At 45.0% G+C, this 25,609-nt stretch overlaps 1 protein-coding gene across 8 annotated transcripts in view; it reads right to left on the reverse strand.

The window, feature by feature from the left end:
- TNRC6B (trinucleotide repeat containing adaptor 6B) overlaps positions 1 to 25,609 on the reverse strand; it is a 230,652-nt gene that overhangs the window by 14,896 nt on the left and 190,147 nt on the right. For 5 of the 8 annotated variants that reach the window (XM_058673240.1, XM_058673242.1, XM_058673241.1 and 2 more), the window contains 9 exons: positions 24,200 to 24,358; positions 18,871 to 19,046; positions 16,406 to 16,480; positions 15,651 to 15,696; positions 14,718 to 14,866; positions 10,026 to 10,148; positions 2,434 to 2,565; positions 2,062 to 2,160; positions 1,743 to 1,917 (listed from right to left, as the gene is read on the reverse strand). In XM_058673240.1, coding sequence (XP_058529223.1) covers positions 1,743 to 1,917; positions 2,062 to 2,160; positions 2,434 to 2,565; positions 10,026 to 10,148; positions 14,718 to 14,866; positions 15,651 to 15,696; positions 16,406 to 16,480; positions 18,871 to 19,046; positions 24,200 to 24,358 — 1,134 coding nt within the window. Of the gene's footprint in view, positions 1 to 1,742; positions 1,918 to 2,061; positions 2,161 to 2,433; positions 2,566 to 10,025; positions 10,149 to 13,547; positions 13,719 to 14,717; positions 14,867 to 15,650; positions 15,697 to 16,405; positions 16,481 to 18,870; positions 19,047 to 24,199; positions 24,359 to 25,609 lie in introns of all 8 variants that reach the window. The other 3 variants (XM_058673243.1, XM_058673244.1, XM_058673247.1) reach the window with 2 other exon arrangements.

Consider the following 25,609-nt stretch of genomic DNA (forward strand, 5'->3'; position numbering starts at 1 on the left):
CTGGGTCTTGACCCAGCTCTGATCACTGAGGCCATTTGGGGAGTGAGCCAGAGGATGGAAGAATTCTGTTCCTTTTCTCTCTGTAACTCTGTCTTTCAAATAAAAATAAGTAAATGTAAAACAAACAAACCCTACTGTTTTTGTAATGATAAAACAGTAAGACATAAAAGAAAAAAACTCTATTCACAATTATACACCCTAACATAACTAGGTCATGACACAATTTAACATAGATACAAATTTCTCCTATTATAATCAAAAATGCTTCTACACTTCTCACTGGGTAGTCCACATAAATATTACTAATTTTTTTAAAAAAAGATTTATTTTATTTTTATTATAAAGTCAGATATACAAAGAGGAGGAGAGACAGAGAAGAAGATCTTCCGTTCACTGATTCACTCCCCAAGTGGCCACAACGGCTAGAGTTGCACCAATCTCAAGTCAGGAGCCCAAAGCCTCTTCCGAGTTGGCCACGCGGGTTCAGAGTCCCAAGGCTGTGGGCTGTCCTCGACTGCTTTCCCAGGCCACAAGCAGAAAGCTCGATGAGAAGCAGGGCTGCTGAGATTAGAACCGGTGCCCATATGGGATCCCAGTATGTGCAAGGTGAGGACCTTAGCCACTAGGCTACTGTGCCAAGCCAGTATTATTAATTTTGATGATTTCTTAATTAAAAGTAAAATTTTATTGGAAAAGCATGCTCTTGCAAGATGATTTTGTTTTCCAATTACTCCATACATCCATGGAAAATGAATACCACTGTGAAATGAAAGTGCTCACCTAAGTCCTATTTAAAAAATATTCATGACAATGTATGACAAAATCTTATCCACGGAGGTACTTATAGAAGGGAAAAGAGGGGATCCTGGTACAGATCACTCAGTTCTCTCCATTCCTGTGTTGAGTGTATATTTTTCTCCCTAACTCAATGAAACAAAAACAGAATTTTTGGATAGGTAATGACCTGACCAGACGGTTAGGTACAGTTTCAATTTTGCTAAAAGCAGAGAATCACAGGCCATATATCTTTACAACAGAGTTTTAGTAAAGGATTAGCTAAGCATTCAAATTTTTATTTATTTATTTTTAATTTAATTTAAGGCAGATTTACAGAGAGAAAGGAGGAACAGAAAGATCATCCATCCACTGGTTCATTCCCAGGCAGCAACAGCTAGAGCTGAGCCGACTGAAGCCAGGAGCCAGGAGCCTCCTCCAGTTTTCACATGTGGGTTTAGGTCCCAAGACTTTGGGCCATCCTTGACTGCTTTCCCAGGCCACAAACAGGCAGCTGGATGGGAAGTGGGACTGTCGGGATACAAACTGGCACCCATATGGGATCTTGGAGCATGCAAGGTGAGGATTTAACCACTGAGCCATCATGCTGGGCCTTTGTGTATATTTCAATAGACCATGACAGCCACATGGAACACTCACAGCATGTACCAAAGTTCAGGCTGGTTTTCAGTAAATTCTGATAGCTGCAGAACAGGTTGCTTTTTACAAACATGTGAAGTCAATGTCTGCTAAGTTGGAAGCTTGGCTCTACTATGTACTGTGTGGTGGGAGCTTTGGACGGCATCGAAACTGGAAGCGCCTTGAATATCTTGCCTGTACACCAGGAACACGAACATCTACCCACCTTGTGCAGACTTGGCACACCAGCGCTATCACGTAGCTTCTGTCCCTGTCGTGGGTTTAGACAGGGAGTTTCTAAAAGGTAGTTTTCAGGACAAGCAACTTACCTGAACCATATCCAGGTATTGGCCCTTTGGTTTGAAGGTCAGGGAGCCCCACATTCAGTGCATTGGGTACCATGTTGTCCAGATGTGGCTTGGGCCCAACAGGGTGGGACGGCGAGTGCTTCATGCTGGGCTGCCTCTGCTGTTGCTGCTGCAGCGCACTCACCATCCGGGCCAGCTGCAGGGGCAGGGCCAGCACCAGGAGGAGAGGACAAGGAGTGAGTCAATTATCCCAGCTTGGAGGTTAGGGGAGAAGGGTGCTCAAGCACCAAGACGCACTCCTCACCCAGGGCACCGGGGGCATCCTCCCTGCGCCACATACCTGCTGCTCTTGCTGCTGGCGCACAGCTTGAGAAATCTTTCTCTGGTTCTGCAACAACTGCTGCTGCTGCTGCTGCTGCTGCAGAAGAAGCTGACAGGCCTACAAAATATGGAAGGGAAAGGACCTTCCTGAGGGGCTGCACGGCGAGGACGGAAGTGCGCACAGGGCACACAGAACTGAAGGGACCTCTCTTGGCTACATTTCCCTTCCAGCTGGGCCGACTTACCAACCCTTGATCATACTCAGTGCTTTGTAAAGTGTGAACCAGTGGCCCTTCAAGGCATTCAAGGCAGCAAAGACAGATGAAGGAAATAAAAAATAAAGAAATAAAAAAAGCGAGCCTTAGCGATCACAGGAAAATCTGCTACTTACCAACTGGAACTGGGGGATCTGTGGAAGCTGGCTCAGCATGGCAATCTGCTGCGGGGACAACTGGGGCCCCACGTTGAAAAGACCTGCATTCAGGCCACTGTTAGGAAACTGCTTAAGCATTGAGGCAGAAACCTGGCCAAAAAATGAAAATTAAAAAAAAAATTAAGGAATCCTTAGAATTGAGTAAAATATTTTCCTCCTGTGAATGATGAATCTAAAACAAAATGTTAATTTTTTCCCTTGAAAATTACTTAATGGCGTAGTTCATACCGTGGTCATCTCTCAGCACAGTATAACAGCTTTTAATTCTCAGACTGTATTTCCACAATGAGAACGACTAATTTTACAATCAGGAAAAAAAAACCTCCAAGAAAAAAACTCTGATGACAATATGGTTTGAGAAATTATTGTTGGAAATGTGCCATAAAACAAAATACACAAAGCTAAATGAACATGTGCTCTTAAAGCAATACAATACTTGTTATGCAAATAGGAAAAACTGACTGGTAAATAGTTTCCACACCTCACACTTCAGTCTCAGAGTCCACAAAAAAAGCCAGGAAGGTCAGTTGTCTGCCTGGTTCTTGGCAGCCAGGTGCCAGGAAGCCCGGGGAATGGTGGAAGGGTTCCCTCCCTCCCCACCCTGGACTCCCAGCTGCAGCCAGTGGAGTGTTCTCCGCACCACAGCGCCATGGAGAGCAAACTCAGCACCTCTTCTGGGAGCCACAGCAGCATGCAGGCGGACTCCACTGCAGAGGCTGGCTGACCGCTGGGCCGGGCGCCCGCCCTGCCATTCCTAAGCATGTGACTCACAGCTCATAACTCAGTTTACTCTTTGGGTCTCCATAAACAGAATGATGAGCATGTGAACCTCAGAGGGTCGGTGGAGAATTGTGAGCCAATCCATGTCAAAGGTGTTGATGTGCATTCCGCAAGTGTTGTTATTTCACAGCCTGGCTCTTCGGACACCTAGTGACAGTGACCAAACTTCCCTAGCGCCTCTCTTTAGGACAGACACTGCCTTGCCGGGTGCATTAGCAGGGATGCGGAGCAGCATGTGCTTAAACCGGCGCTCAGATGGGATGCAAGCCCTGCAGTCAGTTGGCTTTGAACCTGCTGCGTAACAATGTTGGCCCCTTACTCAACTGCTTCAGCATTTTCTGATTCATTGAAATAAAAAGGATGGCTTGTCAAAAGGCCTATTAACGATGAGATACAACTGTATTGTTCTTCCTGTAATTAGCATTTCTGCCAATCAATGAAGGGAATGGGCCGAAACTTGTTAGCAAACTAAAACCATCAATGACTTTCATAGGTGATCATAAGCCATCTTCACGATGAGCTAGTCTAGAATTTTATCTCCACAGTCCTTGCTTCTCCTTTTCAGAAATGACTCCAGGGAGCAGGCAGTCGGCCCAGCAGGTAAGACGCCCAAGTCTCCTATGTGAGTGCTCAGTCTGACTTCTGGCTCTGACTCCAGGTTTCCACCAAGGCTGACCCTGCAAGGCAGCAGCGATGGCATCCACATGGGAACCTGCCAAACCCCAGGAACTGATCACAAGTATATGGCAGCTCTGTCTTCAAAGTAAAATGATTTCTTTGTATATCTATTATCTATATCTATATCTATATTTAAAGGCTTATCTGAAAGAGTTATAGATTAAGAGCAAGAGAAGGGGAGATCCAAATATTGCTTCACTTCCCAGATGGCCAAGGCTGCGCCAGACTGAAACCAGGAATTTCTTCTGGGTCTCCAACATGAATGGCAGGGGACCCAGTATTTGGACTATCTTCCACTGCTTCTCCCAGACCATTGTTAGCGAGCTGGATCAGAGGTGCAGCAGCCAAGACTCAAGGCAGCACCCAGTGTGGGATGCTGGTATCACAAGCAATGGCTTTTCCTCCTATACAGCAACACAAGTCCCAATAAATTTCTTAAAAATCAGTGTTTTAACTGTTGAAAACTTCCCTCATTCCCCTCACTTGCAGAGGAGGGGTTCGTTCCTCCTATTTCGGACTTGAGGCTCGGCTCACGGGGACACCTGCCTTGAGCACACCTCGCCCACATTTGTCCTTGCTGTTGCTGTGTTTTCCATCTTCTGAAGATGGCCCTCCAAGAACTGAGGCTCTCAGAAAGCTTCCCCACTGACTCCTGTCACTGCACTTTTCTTTAGCATCACGGCCAGAGTCCAACTCCTCGGCTTCCTTTCACGTCGGGGACATCCTTAACAACACATGCGCCTTTCTTCTGAATGTATGTGGCTCACCAGCTCATTTTCTTTTTTTAAAGATTTATCTACGTATTTATTTATTTATTTTGGAAAAGCAGATCCAGAGAGAAGAGGCAGGAAGATGTTCCAACTGCTTATTCACTTGCCAAATGGCAGTAACGACCGGAGGTGAGCCAATCTGAATCCAGGAGCCAGGGAACTTCTGGATTTCCCATGTGGGCACAGGATCCCAAGGACTTGGGGCTTCCTCCATTGTCTTCCCATGCCATAAGCAGGGAGCTGGAGAAGAAGTAGAAGAGTGGGACATGAACTGGTGCCCACTTGAGATACTGGCGCTTTGTAAGAGGAGGATTAGTCAATTGAGCCATTTTGCGGGGCCCAAAATAAGTAAATCTTTAAAAAAAGAAAAAAGTAATGTCTTCCCCAGCTGCTTCCTGACTATCCTCAAAGAGATACCCTGTTTGATTTTTCATTTACATTCCCGACTACTAGCAGATGAGAACACAACAGGGACATGTATAAAACATCTACTTTATGTTCAGCATGAGAAACATGCCCTCCACAGCATCCACAAAGATGTTTACTTTTACTTGAAAGTCAGAGTTACACAGAGAAAGCGAGACACACAGAGTTTTCCCTTTTCCTGGTTCACTCCCCAAGTGGTACAACAGACAGAGTTGGGAGCCAGAAGTTTCCCCTAGATCACCCAAGTAAGTCAAAGGTCTTGGACCATCCTTCCGTACTTTCCCAGACCATTAACAGGGAGCTGGACCAGAAGTGGAATAGGCAGGATTTGAACCTTTGCCTATATGGGAGGCCAGCAAAGCAGGTGGAGGGTTAGTCTGATAGACCATTCTCCTGGCCCCATCACAGTATTCCCAAATAATAATCCCTGCCCACTTGGAATTTACCCCAGTGGTCATTGGTGTGAGCTAACACATTGTCCCTGATATAACAACTGTAAACTCATCATAGTAAGAGTTGAGTTTAAGGGTGTAATGAGGATCTATCCTGTGCTATCAGAATAATTTTCCAAAATAGAGCCCTGGGCCCAGTGCAATGGCCTAGCCTGGCGGCTAAAGTCCTCGCCTTGAACGCCCCAGGATCCCATACTGGTGCCGGTTCTAATCCCGGCAGCTCCAGTTCCCATCCAGCTCCCTGCTTGTGGCCTGGGAAAGCAGTCGAGGACGGCCTAAAGCCTTGGGACCCTGCACCCGTGTGGGACACCTGGAAGAGGTTCCTGGCTCCTGGCTTTGGATAGGCACAGCACCAGCCGTTGCGGTCCCTTCGGGAGTGAATCATTGGACAGAAGACCTTCTCTGTCTTTCCTCCTCTCTGCATATTTGACTTTGCAATAAGAAATTAAAATCTTAAAAAACAAAAAACAAAACTAGAGCCCTATCCCAGCCAATCCATGAAATCATACACCTCACCCTCAGGGAAACTCTCAGCTTTCATTTATTTGTTCATTTTAAATATTTACTTTCATTTTTTTTTGAGAGGCATGGAGACAGGGACAGAAAGAAAGGACTCTTACAAATGCTGGCTTACTCTCCCAATGCTGACAATAGCTACAGCTGGATTGGGTTAAAGGCACGAGCCTGGAACGCAACCTGGTTTCCCATGCAGGGTTTCAGGGGCGCAAACACTCGAGCCCGTCAGGGTACATGTTAGCAGGAAGCTAAATGAGGAGCCAGCCTAGGATGTGAACCAAGGTGCTGTGATATTGGATGGGAGCGACCTCTGAGCAAATGCCTTGTGACTGTGACACAGGCGCACATGTGACTGCTTGGGATCTGGATGAAGCTTCTAGTTCCTAGCTGAAATGGGGTCCAGTCCCAGAGGAAAGGAATTTTATCTCTCATGCTTTTTTACAGGGGGAAAAAAAAAAAAAAGAAAGGAAAAGAAAAGAAAAAAGAAAGGAAAAAAGCTCCAATAAATCAATCAGCTGCTCTCTGGTCAACTGGCTGTTCTTCAGTTTTGGGAATGGCTGTCATCCCTTTCTAAGCACCCATACTCTTCATAACCCCGCTCCACCCCCACTCGTAGTACTCAAAATGAGCTTACAAAACTACTGTTCAAAGTAAACCATGTGTATGATGTAACAGTACCCCTATTGAAACTCTCTATGGAAGATACACAGAAATATTCATATACTAATAGCAAAAGTGTAGAATCAATCCAAACGTCTTAGTGGTAGACCAGGTGAATTATGGATTATGGTATAATCCTACATGGAAGTCTATGAATGTAACAGCCCAAACCGACATGGGAAAATCTTACTCATTATGTCCAGCTATAAAAGGGGTGGGAGGTATTATTTATGCACGATACAGGAAGTGCAAAAGGGAAACCTGGGACTCCCTGTTTGAAAGACCGTGCCAACACCGTGGCGCAGTGGGGTAAGCTGCCACCTGCGATGCTGGCATCTCACACTGTAGCATCAACTCAAGCCCCAGAAGCTCTGCTTCTGATCCAGCTCCTGCATACGTACTTGAGAAAGCAACCTGAGGGCCTGGACCCTGCCCTCTCTGTGGAGGGTGTGCACGGAGCTTGTGGCTCCAGGTTTTGGATCAGGACAGCAACTGAATCAGCGGGTGACAAATTTCTTTCTTTCTGTCTCTCTTTGACTCTGCCTTTCAAATGATTTTTTAAAAATGTTTATGCCTAACTTGGTAGAGAAGTTTGCCAGTGGGTGGGATAGGACAGCAAATCTCAAAGACAGACTGAGACAAGAACAGGAGTGCTTACAGCGAGGTATTCCCAGTGTCTAAATGGCATCATCTCTTCTGTTCCATAGACTGACCGCTGAGGAGACCGTGGAAGTCATATAGAGGAGGACTTTCTAACTAGCCTTGCTCAGCCTCTCCCCTCCTCAGCTCAGTTACGCTGTCTTTCTCCTGAGAACGAGACCCAAGAGAAGCACCAGGAGACTCCCGGCAAATGGCTTTGCACACTGAGATACACAGAAACTAAAGTGCAGGTTTTGCACATTCCTGTTGCAGGGAGTTAATTATTCTGGCTGAAAAGCCCTCCAGTCTCCAGCTGAGTTACAGAAAAGTGAAGGTCTTGTTGCAATCACTATGGCATTCAAAGAAGCGCTGCAGGTGCACCACGACAGGAAGCTGAAGGCAAGACAACAGCCTGACAGAAACTACTACTTTCTGAATCTCTTGAGTAGCTAGCGGAAAAAGACAACTGCACAAAACCAAGGCCTGGGGCACTTTTTAAAAAAACCCTTAAAGGTAAGTTTCTCAGTCTTCTTTCTCTGTTGATATTAAATAACAACTGCCCCTCTAAAGCAGTTAAAACATATAAAATTTGAGGTTGGTGTTGTGATGCAGTGGGTGAAGCCACTGCTTGTGACACCAGTATCCTACATCCGAGTGCCAGCTTGAGTCCCAGTTGCTCCATTTCCAATCCACCTTCTTGCTAATGTGCCTAAGAAGGCAGGTGATAGCTCAAATACATGGTGCCTTGCCATTCAAGCGGGATGCCTGGATGGAGGTTCCTGGCTCCTGCCTGGTCCAACTTTAATTATTGTGGCCATTTGGTGAGTAAATGGATAGAACATCATTCTGTCTGTTATTTGCCATTTAAATAAACCTAATTTAAAAAAATGGATGGGGGCTTGGCACAGTGGCCTAGCGGCTAAAGTCCTCGCCTTGCACGCCCAGGGATCCCATATGGCCACCGGTTCTAATCCCGGCAGCTCCACTTCCCATCCAGCTCCCTGCTTGTGGCCTGGGAAAGCAGTTGAGGACGGCCCAAAGCCTTGGGACCCTGCACCCGTGTGGGAGACCCAGAAGATGATCCTGGCTCTTGGTTTTGGATTGGCTCAATTCCAGCTGTTGTGGCCACTTGGGAAGTCAATCAGTGAACAGAGGATCTTTCTGTCTCCTTCTCTCAGTAAACCTGACTTTCCAATTAAAAAATAAACACATCTTTTTTTTAATTTTTATTTTTATTGGAAAGTCAGATATACAGAGAGGAAGAGAGACAGTGAGAAAGATCTTCTGTCTGATGATTCACTCCCCAAGTGATCGCAACGGCCGATGCTATGCCAATCCAAAGCCAGGAGCCAGGAACTTCTTCCAGGTGTCCCACATGGGTGCAGAGTCCCAAGGCTTTGGGCCGTCCTCGACTGCTTTCCCAGGCCACAAGCAGGGAGCTGGATGGGAAGTGGAGCTGCCGGGATTAGCACCAGAGCCCATATGGGATCCCGGCACATTCAAGGGGAGGACTTTAGCCGCCAGGCTAGGCCACGCCGCCGGGCCCAAAATAAACACACCTTTAAGTAAATAAATAAGGATGTAGATTTGGTATTTATCAACATTTCATTTTTAAAGACTGATTTATTTATAAATAAATAAAAAAATATTTGGGTGGGTGATTTCTAGAAGAATTTTTTCTTCTTTATCTCAATTTTCATAGTACTTATCATGTCCTTTCTGTTTTTTCTTTTTCTTTTTTTTTAATTCATTAATTACATTGTATTATGTGACACAGTTTCATAGGTACTTGGGTTCTCCCCACCCCTCCCCTGTTTTATCTTTTTCTAAACACCAGAAATGCCAAGGAGGAAAATACAACCTAAAAATTCAAGATTTAATATTCTCTTCCCATGATGCACTAAATGTTAATCATCTTTTTGCTAAATCAGCGGGTTTCATAAATAGAAGGAATACAAGTGCTTGTCATTCATAAAGCAGAGCAGATGTTGTACTGTAAAAAGATCCACAGCACTAAAGTCTCCCAAAATTCACTGTGTTTTCCTAAAAATCGTACTCTCAAAATCCTTCTGGGTATAGGTATCAGTGCTTAAGATGCCTGCCTCTCGCACAGGAGCATCACGGTTCCAGTCCCAGCATTCCTTCCAAGTCCAGTTTCCTTCTAATTCCTCCAGCACACCATAGGAGGCAGGGAGTGATGGCTCAGGTACGTGGGTCCCTGCCTTGCATGTGGGAGTCCCAAACTGAGCTCCCAGCTCTGAGGGATCTAGAATCTGAAAACTCCCCTCTTGAGCTGCGTGGCAAGTCCTCCAGTGCAGTCTACTTCTGACATGGTCACATCAGAATACGTAAAACAGTTTTAATTCCATGCAATTAAATCAATGTGAAAATAGAAAAATAGGAGATCTAAAAATAAAATCACCAGAAGTTTTCCAGGTAAAAACATCTACTTTTTTATATACAAAATGAAATAAAAAATTTTTTCAATAAAAAATGAAATTCGGTATTTTGTTCTACAAATCTTGCCGAGAAACTAACACGCTTTGCACGTGCACAAAGCCCGTCAGCTGACAACTGCTAACCACCTGCACCACCCTTCGTTCTGAGCTTGAACACGCGAGCAGCTTACCTGGGGAGAGATAAACTGGGGAGGCACTTGCGCCCGGAGACCAGGAGAACTCAGCGGCTGCACAGGGGTGTGCAGGCCTCTCGATTGTGCTGTGCTGTTTCCAAACAAGCCATGATTACCGCCCTGCAAACACAACAGCGACAGTGAGGGCTCCAGTCGATGTCAGAAAAGGCAAGTAAGAAACAGTCCTGGCTTCTAGCTCTCAGCAGGGTCATGCACTGTGTCTCATGGGACCACAGGACGACTTTCTCCCTGGGAGTGCACATCCTGCCGCGCTGGGGGCAACTACCGGACCACCAACACCATCTGTGCAGCCCGAGGAACTCTACAAACCAGAAGGATGAAATGCAACCAACATCAGAAGCAGCACTAACATTCAGGTAATGTAACACTGATTTAACTACTCCCCACTGTTCTTAAGACTGAATTTACAAACTTGATTCTCAAATATCATTTGGTATCCCACCTAAAAGACACCTGAATAAAAAAATGTGGCTCAAGAACAGGATGATTGTAAAAGCCACAACACTCCATCACAGAATCACTGAATCCAGCAATGAGCTTTGCCATGGGAGCCTCCTCCAGGTCTGCACCCCCCTTCCTGTGTGGGATCCGCTTGACCCCTTCTTTTGCTAGATAAGGAAATATGAATCACTCACAGGGGAGATCAAAAGGATAAAAGAAAGAAATCATCACAGGGATACAAAAACAAACATGACTCACCTGTAACTTCACATTCAATCCTATGAACATCAATCTAGCTAACAAATTTTCTTCTCTTATTTCCGGGGGGGACCACCTCACTGGAACACATTCTCACTGCACCACTCCCAGCTGTAGAAAGCTGTGTCCATGCCAAGATCTCCTTTCTGACTTGCTTCCAGCCATGACAAATCCTCCAGCAGAGAAATCCCATGGGCTAACCTGCTGGTGCGCTCCCCTGCCTGAGGGCCCTTCCCGCACAGCTGTAAGGCCCAGGCCACAGGCCATCCTCATCAACGACGTCTTTCTTGGAAAATTTCTTCCTCATTTCACACTTAAATTTTTAATTGAGCCATATGTATGCTATCAAAATACCGAAATGGTAACGGGACCCATCATCAAACTGTGCCAAAGCATCTCCTTCTCTTGCCTGCCTAGAAGTTCTCTGCATTCCCAAAACTCAGCGAAGCCCTGGTCTGCAGGAAGTACATCATTTGCAAATGTCGATCATGCACCAATTTCACACACTGGAAAGCACGTCAGTGGCAGCGGCTGCACCCTCCCCGTGACAAGGACGAGTACTCCACATCGAAGCCACCACCTTTGTCTTATTCCTGGAACCATGGGCACTGAGGTAGTTTTTAAACAATTTTGTAACGGTATCATTAAGTTCTAGAACACTAAGCATACTTCATGATGCTTCATGATTCAAAAATACACTCTAAGGGACTGCTATAGGAAAATTAATAAACACTGAAAATAAGAATGATTATAAACATAAAGCAGAAATGGCAATTAAAATTTGTGTATTTTACAAAAGAAAAAGATCCACTATGAATTTTATGTCACTCAAAGGGTTGTTTCGACAGAAGAAAGCCTTTAAGTGTAGAAACCCTACTCTCTACGGGTTCAGTTGTAGTAAACTGTCACTCCATGTAAAACTGCCTAACTCTGATGGTTCTCAGACATGGTAGCCAGCAGCAGCTTGGCTACTAATCAAGCCCAGAAGAAGAGGAAACATTCATTTCATAAAAGAAATATTACACGAGGTTCTTTCTCACACTAATAGAGGGATGACCTTGTTGTTAAATGTCAGCTATTCACAACTGGTCCTTGAATATTGGGGTAAAGTCCTTGCCAGAATCAATGTTTTGGCAAATACGAAACTGTATTAAACCTTCAATCTCTCCTCTGACAAAGAATTACTTCAGAGAATTTCCCTTTTTAAAAAATTTTTGTAAAACCAAGACCTATTTTCTCTTCCCAGCAGGCAGAATCCACTCTGCCCTGCCAAAGATTTGAGGGTTTCCGTTATCCAGTGTCTCAAAAGCCACAGAAAGCGTTTTGCTAGATCTGAGTGGGTGACAGTTCAGGCAAGGCAACAGCAGTCCATCAGACGATGTCTTTTCCATACTCCACAACAGGACACAAGCTGTTGGTTTTCTTAGCTCAAACTACAAAGCCGACTGGAGAACTCCAAAGAATAAAAGTTGAGCACTTTGTTTTTAATGAAGCTATGAAGTATACTGTGTGTGGAAACAGTCTAATAAAATGTATGTCTATATTTGTGTTGGACATGTACAGCCCTAGCAATGATCTTCACAACAACCCACAGATCAAAGCGGGCTGTGGTCCAGCTCAGCGCCTAAGCCGGTGTGAGTGTCTGCGTCGTCAAGTCTGTACCGACAGCATTTGCTGATCACGTGATCTCAGAGCCACAGCAGTGTTAAGCCTGTATTTTCTATACCTCACCCCCAAATAAAACAGCCCCCGGAAGACAGATGTCATAGTTCCTTTAGTTTCTTTCCTGTTTATGTAAGTAATACACATCCATGTCCTTTATGGAAGCATTAAGAAAAACGGTCAAATATAAAGGAAGAAAGCAACAAATCACCAGAAGCTCCCAATTCAGAGTTAACCATTTGGAACACAGGGTTGCATGAAAGCTGCTTCTCGCAATGTGCTCGAGAACAGCGGGAGAGCCCAGGACAGGCCTGTGTGCACCCTGCCTGTGGGCGCAGCGGGGCCGGCCATCACCCTCATAGGGAGACATGGACACAGCTCGCGCTTGCCAGTGGTGTGACTCCCGTCTGCCCACGAGATCTTTAGGTGAAGGTCATGGGGACAAACAAGTGGTCAAGTGTGAGTGGGAAAGTCACTGCTGTCCCCAGCAACCCCACGCGGACTGGGGGTGCCCGACAGCGCCCTGCACTGCCCCCTCGGGCCCGAAAGCGAGCAGGCCTCATCAGCCCTCCAGCTGTGCTGGTTTTGCTTCTATGGCACAACCTTTCCTTAGAGTCTCACCAGCTATTAAAGTCACCCCTCTCTAGGTAATTGTGGTATTCTATATCTAAATACCAGATTTTAAGATGTAGTAATTCTCAAATGTTTAATCTCATCAGTTTTGGCTGATTTTCAAGTACTTAGTAGGTTCATGAAATTGAAAAGATTTCCAACGTGTGTATCTATCATCCAGGCTGCTGTTAACACGCGTGGATGTGCTGCTAAATCACAGTTTCTCAGGCACCTCTGAGGCCTTTTAAGCATTTTCCCAAGTCAGTTATTAGCTAGTTTAGTAATGTGAACTTATGACCAAAAATGAGAAGACAAAAGAAACAGGATTAAAATAAAATCCATGTCAGGAAACATGAAGAGAGATGGATCCATGGGCTGAATGATCTAAAACCTAGACTTGATTATCACCCTGTGCAATCAGTAATCAACAGATTTTCCAAGACAGACAAATGATGCAATCAACTGCAGACCAGGGCCAAGACGAGGCCAGAGCCAAGCAGCCACAGATTCCAGAGGCCTCCTTACTTGTCTAGCAGCGAAGTTTTGGGGGTTGGGCCCTGTGCCGATTGCTCCAAGGCTGACGTTGGGCAGTGTGGAACCCGAGGGAGACAGCTTGTAGCTGGGAGAAGGGGAGAAGGGAGAGCAGGGAGCCTCATCCCCAAGGCACCCATCTTGATTGGAGAAAGGCAAAGTCAGCTGAAAAGCAGTAGGAGTGAGCCAATCACAACGAGTGTTGGTTAGTGAGGCAACAGAACGCAAGAGGAGAAAGGGAGAAACACGAGGAATAAACAAAGTTAGAGTGCATTAGCAATCCCCCAGGCTGGAGCTGGGCGTTGGTGACTGTTTCACTTGGCCCAACAGACACCATCTGCCATCCCTTCGAAGTAGTTTTCTGATCCTGGAAGTTATTCACACAGTCTGTCCATAGCAACAACACAAAAACTGCCAGACACTGGACTTTTATGCCTGTAACAGTGAGTGCTTCGCAGAAACCAGGGCACCTTCTGAGTTCTACTGCGGTCTGGGCCAGCAGCAACACTGCGACACTGTTAACGTTGTGCCAGATGAAAGATTCTTGAGTTTAAGACCAGGAGTATCGGGAACTGGTATTCTGAATCAAGGAATAAACTCTTCCTTAGAAATAATTAAAAAAAAAAAATCAAAATAGCAGGTATAAATTACTTGTTAAATCATGTAGTTATGAAGTAGAACAATACACTATAACTAAAAACAGACTTCTAGGGAAACGGGGAAAGATGAACCAGTTTTCTCAAATCTGGAAGGCAAGGCCTTAGAAGACCTGGACTATCTGCACAGAACTCGTTTAATCAGCAGCTTCATAGCAGCAGAGAAAACAACACAAATTAAATTGCTCCCTAAAATTTCCTTTGCATTTTCTGAGAATGCATTTCCCCTGCTACGAAATGTTAAGTCATTTCCCCACTCCAAACATGACAGATCTTTCAAAACCAAGATTACCTTCACAATATTCACATGCTATGACAAGCAGATGATTCTAACCATTTAATCACGTACAACATCAATTACTTTCATAATTTTAAATGTAGGAAATACTTGTGTTTTGTTCATTTACCTCAGCAATTCTGCACTTTTTCCAGAATCAGTGATATCAAAATACAAATGAAACCAACCAGTTCTCATGAATGATTATCTTAAATAAAAGATGCAACTCACCTTCTCAAAATAAGGCCCACTCTCTGTGGTTCCCATGTCTTTGGAATTAGGTGGACGGAACCCAGATCGGTCTTTCCTCATGATATCATTAAAATCCCCGAGATTCATTGTTCGCTTGTCCACGTCAAATTTTTTATCTGAAAGGCTTCCTGAAAAGTAGCATAAACACGCTGAAAAATTCAAGATCAATGTCCGCTTCATGAAGCAAGAGTGACCTGCCTCACCACACGGTGCGATCTAACAATCTGCTCTCTGGGGACAAGAGCAGAAGCTCTCGCTGTGGCTCAGGCTGATGGGCATTTTGTCCCTAGAACATGTTGAGTACTATTAAACAAACAAAACAGTAACCTATTGTAGCTTGTTTCCTTGGAAGAGTGAAGTTGACTCTTAGAGGGCCAACATGCTGCAAATCTGGCCGAGAAGACTTTCAAATGGGTTACTGATGTGTTTGAGGAACACATCTTGCTCATAAATTTTAACGTTCCCAGAGAAGTGCCTATCTTGGTTATTTTCCATCTGCTAGATACATGAGATTGTAAAGCACAGTTATGGCAAATAAACAGATCAAGGAGGCACAGTTGTCACTCCAGAACTTAGACCATGAGAGCTGAGCAGAGAAGATGACTCGTTCCCATCACCTGTACACCATCATGTCCAGGCTCAGTGACTGTCCCCTACCTTCCCAGGCTGCCAGCAGCAGTGTCCCAGGAGCTTAGGTTTTACATTTTCTTGTGTTAAAAAGTATAGAACAAAGACTGCCCAACCTCTTTCTCTCACTGCCCTGGACTGCTTTTTCTTTTCTCCTTAATTGGGGTTTTTAAAGACAACTATGGGAATCGTACCCATCCCAACTCCAGCTGGGCAGGGGATCCTCACAAGGGTATTGTTTACACCCAAAAGAGTCTCATTTACACTCAAGAGAGGGATACACACCTACAGACAAATCCATTTTGCTGCTTGGATTATCTTCAGTTTGACTCTGAAAAATAAAGCACAGGTGGGAGAGAATTAAAGGCGCAGGTATCTGAATCAGAGAGCCACAGCCTACATGGGGCCCTATGCAAGGTCCTCTAAGGAAATGTCAACCAGGAATGAGGACCCTTAATGCTCCATGTCCATGTACAATTTGCCTCTGTAAATCTGTGCACAGAAAAGGACCTACACAGTTGCCTGGAAAAATTAACCAGTCCTCAAGCTCCAGCCGGCCCAGGATCTAATTCCCTGACCGGCTGCCAAATGATGACAACTTCTTCTCGTGACTTGTCAAGTTGTCAAGCCTTGAAATGTGCAGCCAAGTCAAGTCACTTGTCTTTTGGCAATCAGGGACAGGGTGTCCCTACACGTTCCCAAGTGATATGGAAATCAGCAATTCTGTGAGAATTCCCTTTCCTGGTTCTACATTGCTGCTGTCTACAACTGACAATGTGACAATGGTCTAAGACCTGCAGGGTCCGACTCCTCCTTCCCTGATCTTCTAAGCAAAAGGACGCAAAGACCACACACTTCAGAGAGGCTGACCTGCTTTCTAGACAAGAGCAGAGAAACAGTACTGCTTACCCCAAAAAGTGAGGAACATGGCCTTACCAGTTTTAAATCTGTAACCCTACTGTACATGCAAAGGTCCTAAACTGTATATTGAAGCTAAGAGTTAGGAGCATAAGAAAAAACAGCATAACCACGAAACTTACCAGCAATCCCATGTTTGAAAACTGTTTGGCAAGAGGATTCATCCAGGAATCGTTGTTACCTCCTTTTAGTGAGCACTACAGAAACAAAACGTGGAACCTCAGAGGCAAAGAATTTATCTCAACCTCTTCTATGTGCTGCAAAAAGGCAGACTGAAAGTGGACAACTGAGAGTTTATCTTCCAGAATCTTAACTTTTTCTAACTACAGTTGCTTTGATGCTTTGTGTTTAAATGAATAAGGCCAAGCTGGATCTTTGTTTTCATTCTCAATTGACTCAATACACTGAACTGGAATTAACTAGAAAACCACATGGTTGACTGCTGTTTCTTTTTAAATAGGAGGAAGTGGGATTTCACTTCTGCTCTGCTCTCCTGGTAACCTATCTGGTTTCTATCCTGAGAAAAGGTAGTCTGGTGCCAGTGCACAAGATGGACAGAATCCTACTCGAAGGCCAAGTGGGAGACACGATTCCCCACCCTCCGGGATGAGGCAGGCAGAGGTGGGTTCTGGCTTCGAATGAAACAAGCTGGTTTCTTCACTGAAACAAGGCACCAAACACCACTGGCCTTATTAGGGCAGCTGATGGACCCACGAGTGACATTTGGTGAGGATGGAGATATCTGTGCACCTTGCATATCCTTCGGGCAAAAATTCCACATATCGTGATGCTATCAAGTCAATATTGCTATTCTTGAAACTGAGGAGTTATTTATTTAAGTTTAGTGGCAGGTTCTAAGGTTAAAAAAAATCCTCAATGAAGGGAAGGGGATAGGGAGTCATTACTAACAGGCACAAAGTTATAAACTTTGGAAATGATGCAAAGAGCTCCTTAGAGAGAGGGCGGTGATGGTAGCCTGCCAACATGAATAAACTTCATGCCACTGCACTCTACACATTGAAATAGTTAAGGCGACCAATTCAACGGTGAGTGCATTTTATCACAATTTTGTTAAGGTCCTTTGTATGAAAGGTCAGAATGACTGGGCTGGAGCTACAACCCTTAGTTCCCAATTAATTAAATTGTGGGCGTCACCTCAGTGGGTGATTTACAAGTGCCTCTCATTCAGTTAATTTCGTTTCATTCCTAATTTGTAAATAAGCCAAAGAAAGTCAAAAAAGCAGACCAGATGACTCAGAGTACTAAGAATGCTGAGAAGTTTACTGAATAATTCCTTTTGTGAACAAAGCAACAAAACAAAAGCTGTTCAAAGAGGGAAAACCATAAATGGCTTCTGAAACAAAACGTCTCTAATGGAAAACAAACTGTATTCTTATGCTAGAACAGAAAGCCGGGGCCTTCAGCTAATTGAATATCCTTTAGGTCAAAGGGACGATGGCACCTCCCCAGGCACCGGAGACCATCAAAGATGGCATGTGGAATTTGAAATGTAGACGTCTCAGCTGCGAAGGGCTTCCTCGCAGAGCAGGCTGCTGGGCTGAGACCAACTCCATGCATGCCTGCATCTTATTTCTACCATTTTATTTGTGGATTGGGGGAAAAAAAAAACAACAGAGAGAGTGTGTCTCTGCCAAGTTAGTGGTTCTGGTTTTAAAAAAGAAACTACTGGGGCCCGAAGTGGTAGCCTAGTGGTTAAAGTCCTTGCCTTGAATGCACCGGGATCCCACATGGGCGCCAGTTTATATCCCGGTGACCCTGTTTCCCATTCAGCTCCTGCTTGTGGCCCGGGAAAGCTGTCAAGGATGGTTCAAACCCTTGGGACCTTGCATCTTCATGGGAGACCTGGAGGAAGCTCCTGGCTCCTGGCTTTGGACCGGCTCAGCTCCAGCCGTTGCAGCCACTTGGGGAGTGAAATCAGCAGACAGAAGATCTTCCTCTCTGTCTCTCCTCCCCTCTGTATGTCTTTCTAAAGAAAATAAATAAATATTAAAAAAGAGAGACTACTGTTCTAGATTAAAACCAAAGTCCTCATCCAATTATTCAAGTCCAGGGGGAAGTGAACTACGGCAAGGCGCGGAAGATGGCATGAACTCACAGGCCGCCGCGGGAGGGACAGCACTGCTCAGCTGCACGGCAGGGCTGCGCGCGGGAGAAGCGCTCTGTGCTCTGCAATTCCCCAGATCAAAGAAAACCAAGTCGTGCTGGTCATGAGGAAGCCAGCATCATTCCTTTGGCTTTCTGTCTACACACTCACGGGAGTGACTCTCAGGGCGGCTGTGCTCTGAGACTTCAACAAATTACCAGAATGTAGAAATTAGAAAACATCCCACGTATGTATTAAAAAAAAAAAGATCTCATTTTACCTACAGCTTCACAGTCAGGGAATGCAAGGTTTCTAGGTCATGGGAAAGGGAGATGTGAGATGAAAGGCAAGCAATTATTGGTCTGTAAGGAAATACTTTCCTCCTTAATGACCCCAGCCAGATGCCTCCCTCCTTCCAGGACTCAGCTGTCCCTACTGGCTTCTAAGAACGAACGCGCAGGCACAGAACCCCCAGCCTGTTACCTTCATTTGCTTCTTTCCTCCTTGTCCCCAGCTGGCTGAGCTGTGGGAGGAAGTGCTTCCCTGAGAGCCGGTGGTGTTCCAGACTCCTCCATCCTCCTCCTCTTCCCAGCTGGGATGGCGAGTTCCTGCCACTGGCCCGTCACTCTCCCCCCAGCCGTCTTGCATAGATTTGGAATCTTTAAGAAGAGAAATGTATCAAAGCTTTGCAGCAGCCAACAAACGTATATAAATGCAACAATAACCAGAATGTCCACTCCCTGCAGACTGAGCCTGCGTGCATCTCAGTAAGGCTGCCTGGCCTTCCCACAGGGAGAGACTCTAGTGAGCAGGGAACACAGACAGTGAGCAGGGACAGAGAGCCAGAACCCCCACATTCTGGTCCAACATTGTTCCTCTTGTAACAAGTTAACCGGAAATGCAAAATTGATTATGCTTATGAGAAACTTTACATCCAAATTACGAGAAATCTGCTCCCCTTAACAAGCACAGCTTACTGTGGTCCTAATCTCACTCTCCTAAGTTACTTCTTACTCTTCTACATAATGGTCCCTGTAAATAAGAGGCATCACTGAAAACAAAGAAATTTCATTTGGGGTGAGTCACTTACAAAAGAAAGTAATATGAAAAGGGGAAGAAAAAAAAAAGAAAAATTTGTAAGATAACTTGAAATACCAACACTGGTTAAAGAAGAGGAATTCACGGCTGGCACAGTGGCATAGCACACTAAGCCTCACCCTGTGGCACCAGCATCCCATATGGGTGGTGGTTCAAGTCTCGGCTGTACCACTTCTCATTCAGCTTGGGAAAGCAGTTGAGGCTGGCCAAGTCCTTGGGTCCCTGAATTCATGTGAAGACCTGAAGAAGTTTCTGGCTCCTGGCTTTGAATGGGCCCAGCACCAGCCATTGTGGCCACTTGGGGAGTGACCTAGTGGATGGAAGCTCTCTCTCTCTCTATCTCTCCTGATTTCTCTGTAAATCTGTCTTTCCAACAACAATAAATAAATCTTCAAAACAAAAGATGCAATGATTTTACCTAACAGAATCATCTCTAAAAAATACTAATAAAAAATAACACATAATATTAAAGCTGCATAAAATGATGAAGGATAATGAATTAATGTTCTTTGCCTACAGCCTGTCCACACCTTCTCTTTACCTAGTGACAGGAAGTTCATGGAAGTCATTCAATTTTGACAGCTTCGTATCAAGAGTCTGGAGTCCAGGAATCTCTCCAGGCTGCACCTTGGGCCGGACCAGTGACAGCCACGAAGGAAACTCCAAGAATATCAGGCACAGGGCAACTGTCACTTCTTCTTTTTTAAAATTTTTTTAAAAAAATTTTATTGGAAAGGTAGATGTACAAAGATGAGGAAAGACAAAGAGGAAGATCTTCTGTCTGATGATTCACTCCCCAAGTGGCTGCAACAGCTGGAGTTGTGCAGATTCGAAGCCAGAATACTGGAGCCTTTTCCGGGTCTCCCACATGGGTGCAGCGTCGCAAAGCTTTGGGCTGTCCTCCTCTGTTTTCTCAGGCCACAAGCAGGGAGCTTGATGGAAAGTGGGGCTGCCAGCATTAGAAGCAGTGCCCATCTGGGAACGGTGCTTGCCAAGGTGAGGACTTTAGCCACTAGGCTACTGTGTCAGGCCTAGCAGCTGTCTCTTTTAACATGGCCCTCCAGCCCAACAAGGCCAGGGCCACATGGGGCTCATCCCAGAATGGAGGGCAAGGTTGTTATGCTCTCTGCCACAGGACTGTTTCCTCTTGCTAACAGGACTATAAATCTATATAGTCACATTTTATGTGTATAGGATAATTTACATTATATAATCCTACACCTTAAAGCATATACTTGTTAACCAATAAGAATTAAAAGCCCAATAATGGGCCTGGCGTGATGGCCTTCTGACTAAATCATTGCCTTGCACACATGGGGAGCCCAAATGGGCACCGATTTGCGTCCTAGCTGCTCCACTTCCTCTAGCTTCCTGCTTGTGGCCTGGGAAAGCAGTACAGGATGGCCCAGAGTATTCATGACCTTTTGGGGAGTGAACCAGTGGATGGAAGACTTTGTTTCTTCTTTCTGTAAATCTGCCTTTCCAGTAAAAATAAATATATATAAAAAATAAATGCACTGACCCATTCATAAGGTCACCTGATGACCTTTCATAATGACCCAACTGACTTCACAATAAAAACCATAATGGAACTAACACCTTCATAATGAGCTGCTTTGTTTTTTCCTTCAAAGAAATTCATTATTTTCAGTCAAGTCTGAGTTAATTTGTTTAGCACATAGAAATCACACATTAATCTGTTGAAAGATTACTGTATAATAAAAATCAATTAAAATTTTTAAAATTTATTTGAAACAGTTATAGAAAGAGAGGGAAGGGAACGACAGACAGAAAAAGATCTTCCAGTTGCTGGTTCACTCCCTAAATGGCCACAATGGCCAGAGCTAAGCCAGGAAGAAGTCAGGAGCCAGGAGCTTCTTCCAGGTCTCCCATGCAGGCATGGAGCCCCAAGTGCTTCAACCACCCTCCACTGCTTTTCCAGGCACATTAGCAGGGAGCTGGATTTGAAGTGGAACAGCTGGGACTTGAACACTGGCACTGCAGGTTGTGGCTTTCCTGCTATGCCACACTAGTGGCTTCTAGGCAGGCAGCACTGCATTTTTTTCTTTAAAAAAAAAAAAATCACTGAAAAGGCGAATTCTGTATAAACTGCTGAAAGTTAGTTCGTTTGTTGACCTATAAACTTCGATTTCACTGTAGAAAAATAATATAATCCAAAGACAGCAAAATGAGTTGCTCATACAGAACAGTGTTATTTTTTATGATTTAAAGCTTTCTAAATGGATGGGTTTAGGCATGAAGTAATTGTAAGATTACTTAGGGGCCAGCTATTGGCAAGTGGTCACGTGACCATTCCGCAACACCGGCATTCTATATGAGTAGCAGTTTGAGTCTAGACTATTCCACTTCCAATACAACTCCTTGTTAATGGCCTGGAAAAGCAGCTCAGTGCTTGGGCCCCTGCAGCTATATGGGAGACTCAGATGAAGCTCCTGGCTCCTGGTTCCTGGCTCTGGCTCAGCCCATCTCAGGCTGTTGTGGCCTTTTGGGAGTGAACCAGTGAACTGAAGGTGAGTAGCAGATGGAAGATCTCTCATTCTCTTTTTCTCTTTTTCTCCCTCTCTCTTTGACCCTGCCTTTTAAAGAAAATAAACAAACCCAAAACAAAACAAAGCACTGTATACCCACACAAGAATCAAGGAGTAGACAATGGAGCTATATAGATAAAGGGGAGGAATTCATGTTTTTGAAATGCAGTTCTGTTACACAGGTCTGAGTGTGAATTTCTAGAATAAGTTGTCACTCACTTCCCTTTACGTGGCTCTGTTAAGGGGTCTAAGTATTATGAGAAGAGAAGAGAAGAGAAGAGAAGAGAAGAGAAGAGAAGAGAAGAGACGAGACGAGACGAGACGAGACGAAATGAAAAAACGAAAAAGAAAAAAGAAAAGAAAAGGAGATTCGGGGGTTGGTGCTGTGAAGTTGCAGCTTGTGAGGCCAACACCAGTCCATGCCTGAGCGGCTCTACTTTCTCTTCTTCTTCTTTTTAACAGATTTGCTTATTTTTATTGGAAAGTAGACATACAGAGAGGAGGAGGAGAAACAGAGAGGAAGATCTTCCATGTGATGATTCACTCCCCAAGTGGCCACAACGGCCGGAGCTGAGCCAATCCGAAGCCAGGAACCCTGAGCCTCTTCCAGGTCTCCCTCATGGGTGCAGTGTCCCAAAGGATTGGGCCATCCTCGACTGCTTTCCCAGGCCACAAGCAGGGAGCTGGATGGGAAGTGGGGCTGCTGGGATTAGAACCAGCACCCAAATGGGATCCCGGTGTGTGCAAGGCAAAGATTTTAGCTGCTAGGCTACTGGGCCGGGCCCATGGCTGTTCCACTTTCAATCCAGCTTCTTCACAATGGCCTGGGAAAAGCAGTGGAAGATGGTCCAAGTGTCTGGGCACCTGCCTCCTAAGCAGGAGACTTGGCTGAGACTCGCAGTTCCTGGTTTTATGCTTGTCCAGCTCTGGCTGTTGCAGCCATTTGGAGAGCAAATCAGTGAATGGAAGATCTCTGACTCTCTCATCTTTCCCTCTCTGGTAATTCTTTCAAAATAAACAAAGAGGGCCCGGTGCGATAGCCTAGCAGCTAAAGTCTTTGCCTTGCACACACCGGGATCTCATATGGGCTCTGGTGCTAATCCCGGCAGCCCCACTTCCCATCCAGCTCCCTGCTTGTGGCCTGGAAAAGCAGTCGAGGACGGCCCAATGCATTGGGACCCTGCACCCGTGTGGGAGACCCGGAAGAGCTCCTGGCTCCTGGCTTTGGATTGGCTCAGCTCCAGTCGTTGCGGCCACTTGGGGAGTGAATTATCAGATGGAAGATCTTTCTCTCTCTCTCTCCTCTTTGCATATATGCCTTTCCAATAAAAATAAATAAATCCTTAAAAAAATAAACAAAGAAACCTTAAACACACATACACACTTATCCAAACATTTTCTCTTGCTCAAATTTTAAGCATTTCATTATATAACCAAAAGATAATGCCTTAAATACATTATATGGCAGAAAAGAGATGTTAGAACACTCTAAGGACAGTTAAAGCCAAGTGGAAATGGGCACTTGGCATTGTATTTTTCAGTTTAGGGACTCACAATGAGACATTCCCTAGCACGATTCTTCAAAGACTTGAAAACAACCACACTACACAGAGCCAGCCAAATGAAGGGCAGCTTCGACTCTCACTGATTATGAATGAGTGCCATGTTCTTCATTTGAAAAACTGAAACGAGGGAATCTTTGTGAAGGTCAACAACTTGGGAGAGTTAAGTGAATGGGTCTGAGAAGAGGCCCCAAGGCACAAGGCAGGTCTGCAGCGAGGAAGGCAGAGCAAGGCGAGGCTCACAGTGCACGTTCAAAACTCTGACTTCAGACACAAAAGGGTAAAAACGTAAAACGGACATGGGAGCATGCTTAAATTTACTGGGCTAAAAATCAACCACATCAAAGTCATAATTCTGGCTAGGTACCAGGCCTAATTTAAAACAAAATCAACAACATGTACTTCTGACTTTTAGTTCATTATAAACATTGCAGTATATGCCAGCCCAAGCAAGCACCACTGCTATTAACTATTTAATGTTAGAGGCCCATAACCTCATTGAATCAAATTGAACATCAAATAGTCCTCATCAAAATGTCTTACTCCCGAATTGACGAAGACCCCCCTCCCACCCTTTCAAAAAGTGAAAGTGTGTGCACTCACTGGGTTTCGTGGCGTTGGGAGCGCTGGTGGGTGCGTGTCCCCAGCCCGTGGCTGCAGCTCCTGTGTCATCCACCTCGCCCCACCCAGGACTGCTCTCGCTGGGCTCACCCCAGGCTGATGTGCCGTTATCTGGAGCAGGGGCTGTGCTTTTGCTCCAGACTGTAAGGAAAGGAAAAGCATCGCTAGGGATGTTTGAGGAAACACTGCAAGACGCTAGGGGTGACGGGCAGCGTGGCCACAAGCTCATCCCTGCTCTGTTGGCTACAGTGCAAATGCCTTCCACCCCCAGAGAGGGCACGTGCAATATCACTTTTGAAAAGTCAAATGCATGAAGTTTGACTCTGTAGCTCTGTGAGGAGAATTTCAGCATGGACAGACTTGTTACAATGTATGGAATGACAGTACAGCAGGATTCACCGTCTCACTGTTAGGACAAACTAGGTGGCTGCCTAACCACCTATCAAAAAACTGAAACAAAACAAAATAGCAATGGTTATACCAATGGCTGATCACCATAAAGAGAATTACAAGGCAGAGCTGTAAAAGTCAATGTGGAAAACTTGCAATCAGAATGAAACCTGCCTATAGAAAGTCTGCACCTTCTCTGAGTCTTACAGGACATGGGTTTTGCTGTAGGCAGGAACAAAATTTCTGAGAGCAACATAAACTTCTGAGAGATTTTCTATGGGGAGAGACCCTAGGGAATCAGATTCTTTGCTTTTTTTGAATAGCAGGAAGGTTTTAACTACATGAACGTAACCTTGCTTCAACGTTAGTGGGTTTCGTTCTGCACAGAGTTAAGGAACAGTCTTCACTCCCTTCCTCACTCTTCTCAACACTAGAAAAAACGAACTACACCCTGTTTAAAGACAATCATTTTCTACGTGGCCTTAAGCAAATTCATTGAACACTAGGCTCACTTTAAGGAGTGGAAAACTGATCATTAATGTTTCAAATAACTTCAATTACAAATGACTCAGAAGGGGCATCACCTTGATTTGTTGCTCTTTCTGTGGACACTCAAGTCAAGGATAATTCACCCCAAACTAAGAATGGCTTTCCTATTGCCGTGCTTAACTCACAGGATACGATCCTGCCTGCTGAATCTGAGCATCCGATTACACAACAAAGCTAATGATGTTCCCTCCTCCCGCACCAATCTGAAAGCAGATTAAAACCTTCTGAGCCCAGCCTAGTCACAGCACTGCAATGGTGATGGCAGCTGCCTTTGCTGGGGAGAGAAACACAGCTAAAGCGCCCATGGGGTGAATTCAGCTGGAAATCCCAATCAGCCACACAGACTAGGCGCTGCTTTAACTCTTGATTCTAAAACCTACAGCACAGTTTGTTTAGCAAGATGCAGGATAATACAACCTGGGGGATTAACACGAGATTGCCACCTTTTTGTTT

Source organism: Ochotona princeps, chromosome 15, assembly GCF_030435755.1.
Source record: "Ochotona princeps isolate mOchPri1 chromosome 15, mOchPri1.hap1, whole genome shotgun sequence".
NCBI classification, from domain to species: Eukaryota; Metazoa; Chordata; class Mammalia; order Lagomorpha; family Ochotonidae; genus Ochotona; species Ochotona princeps.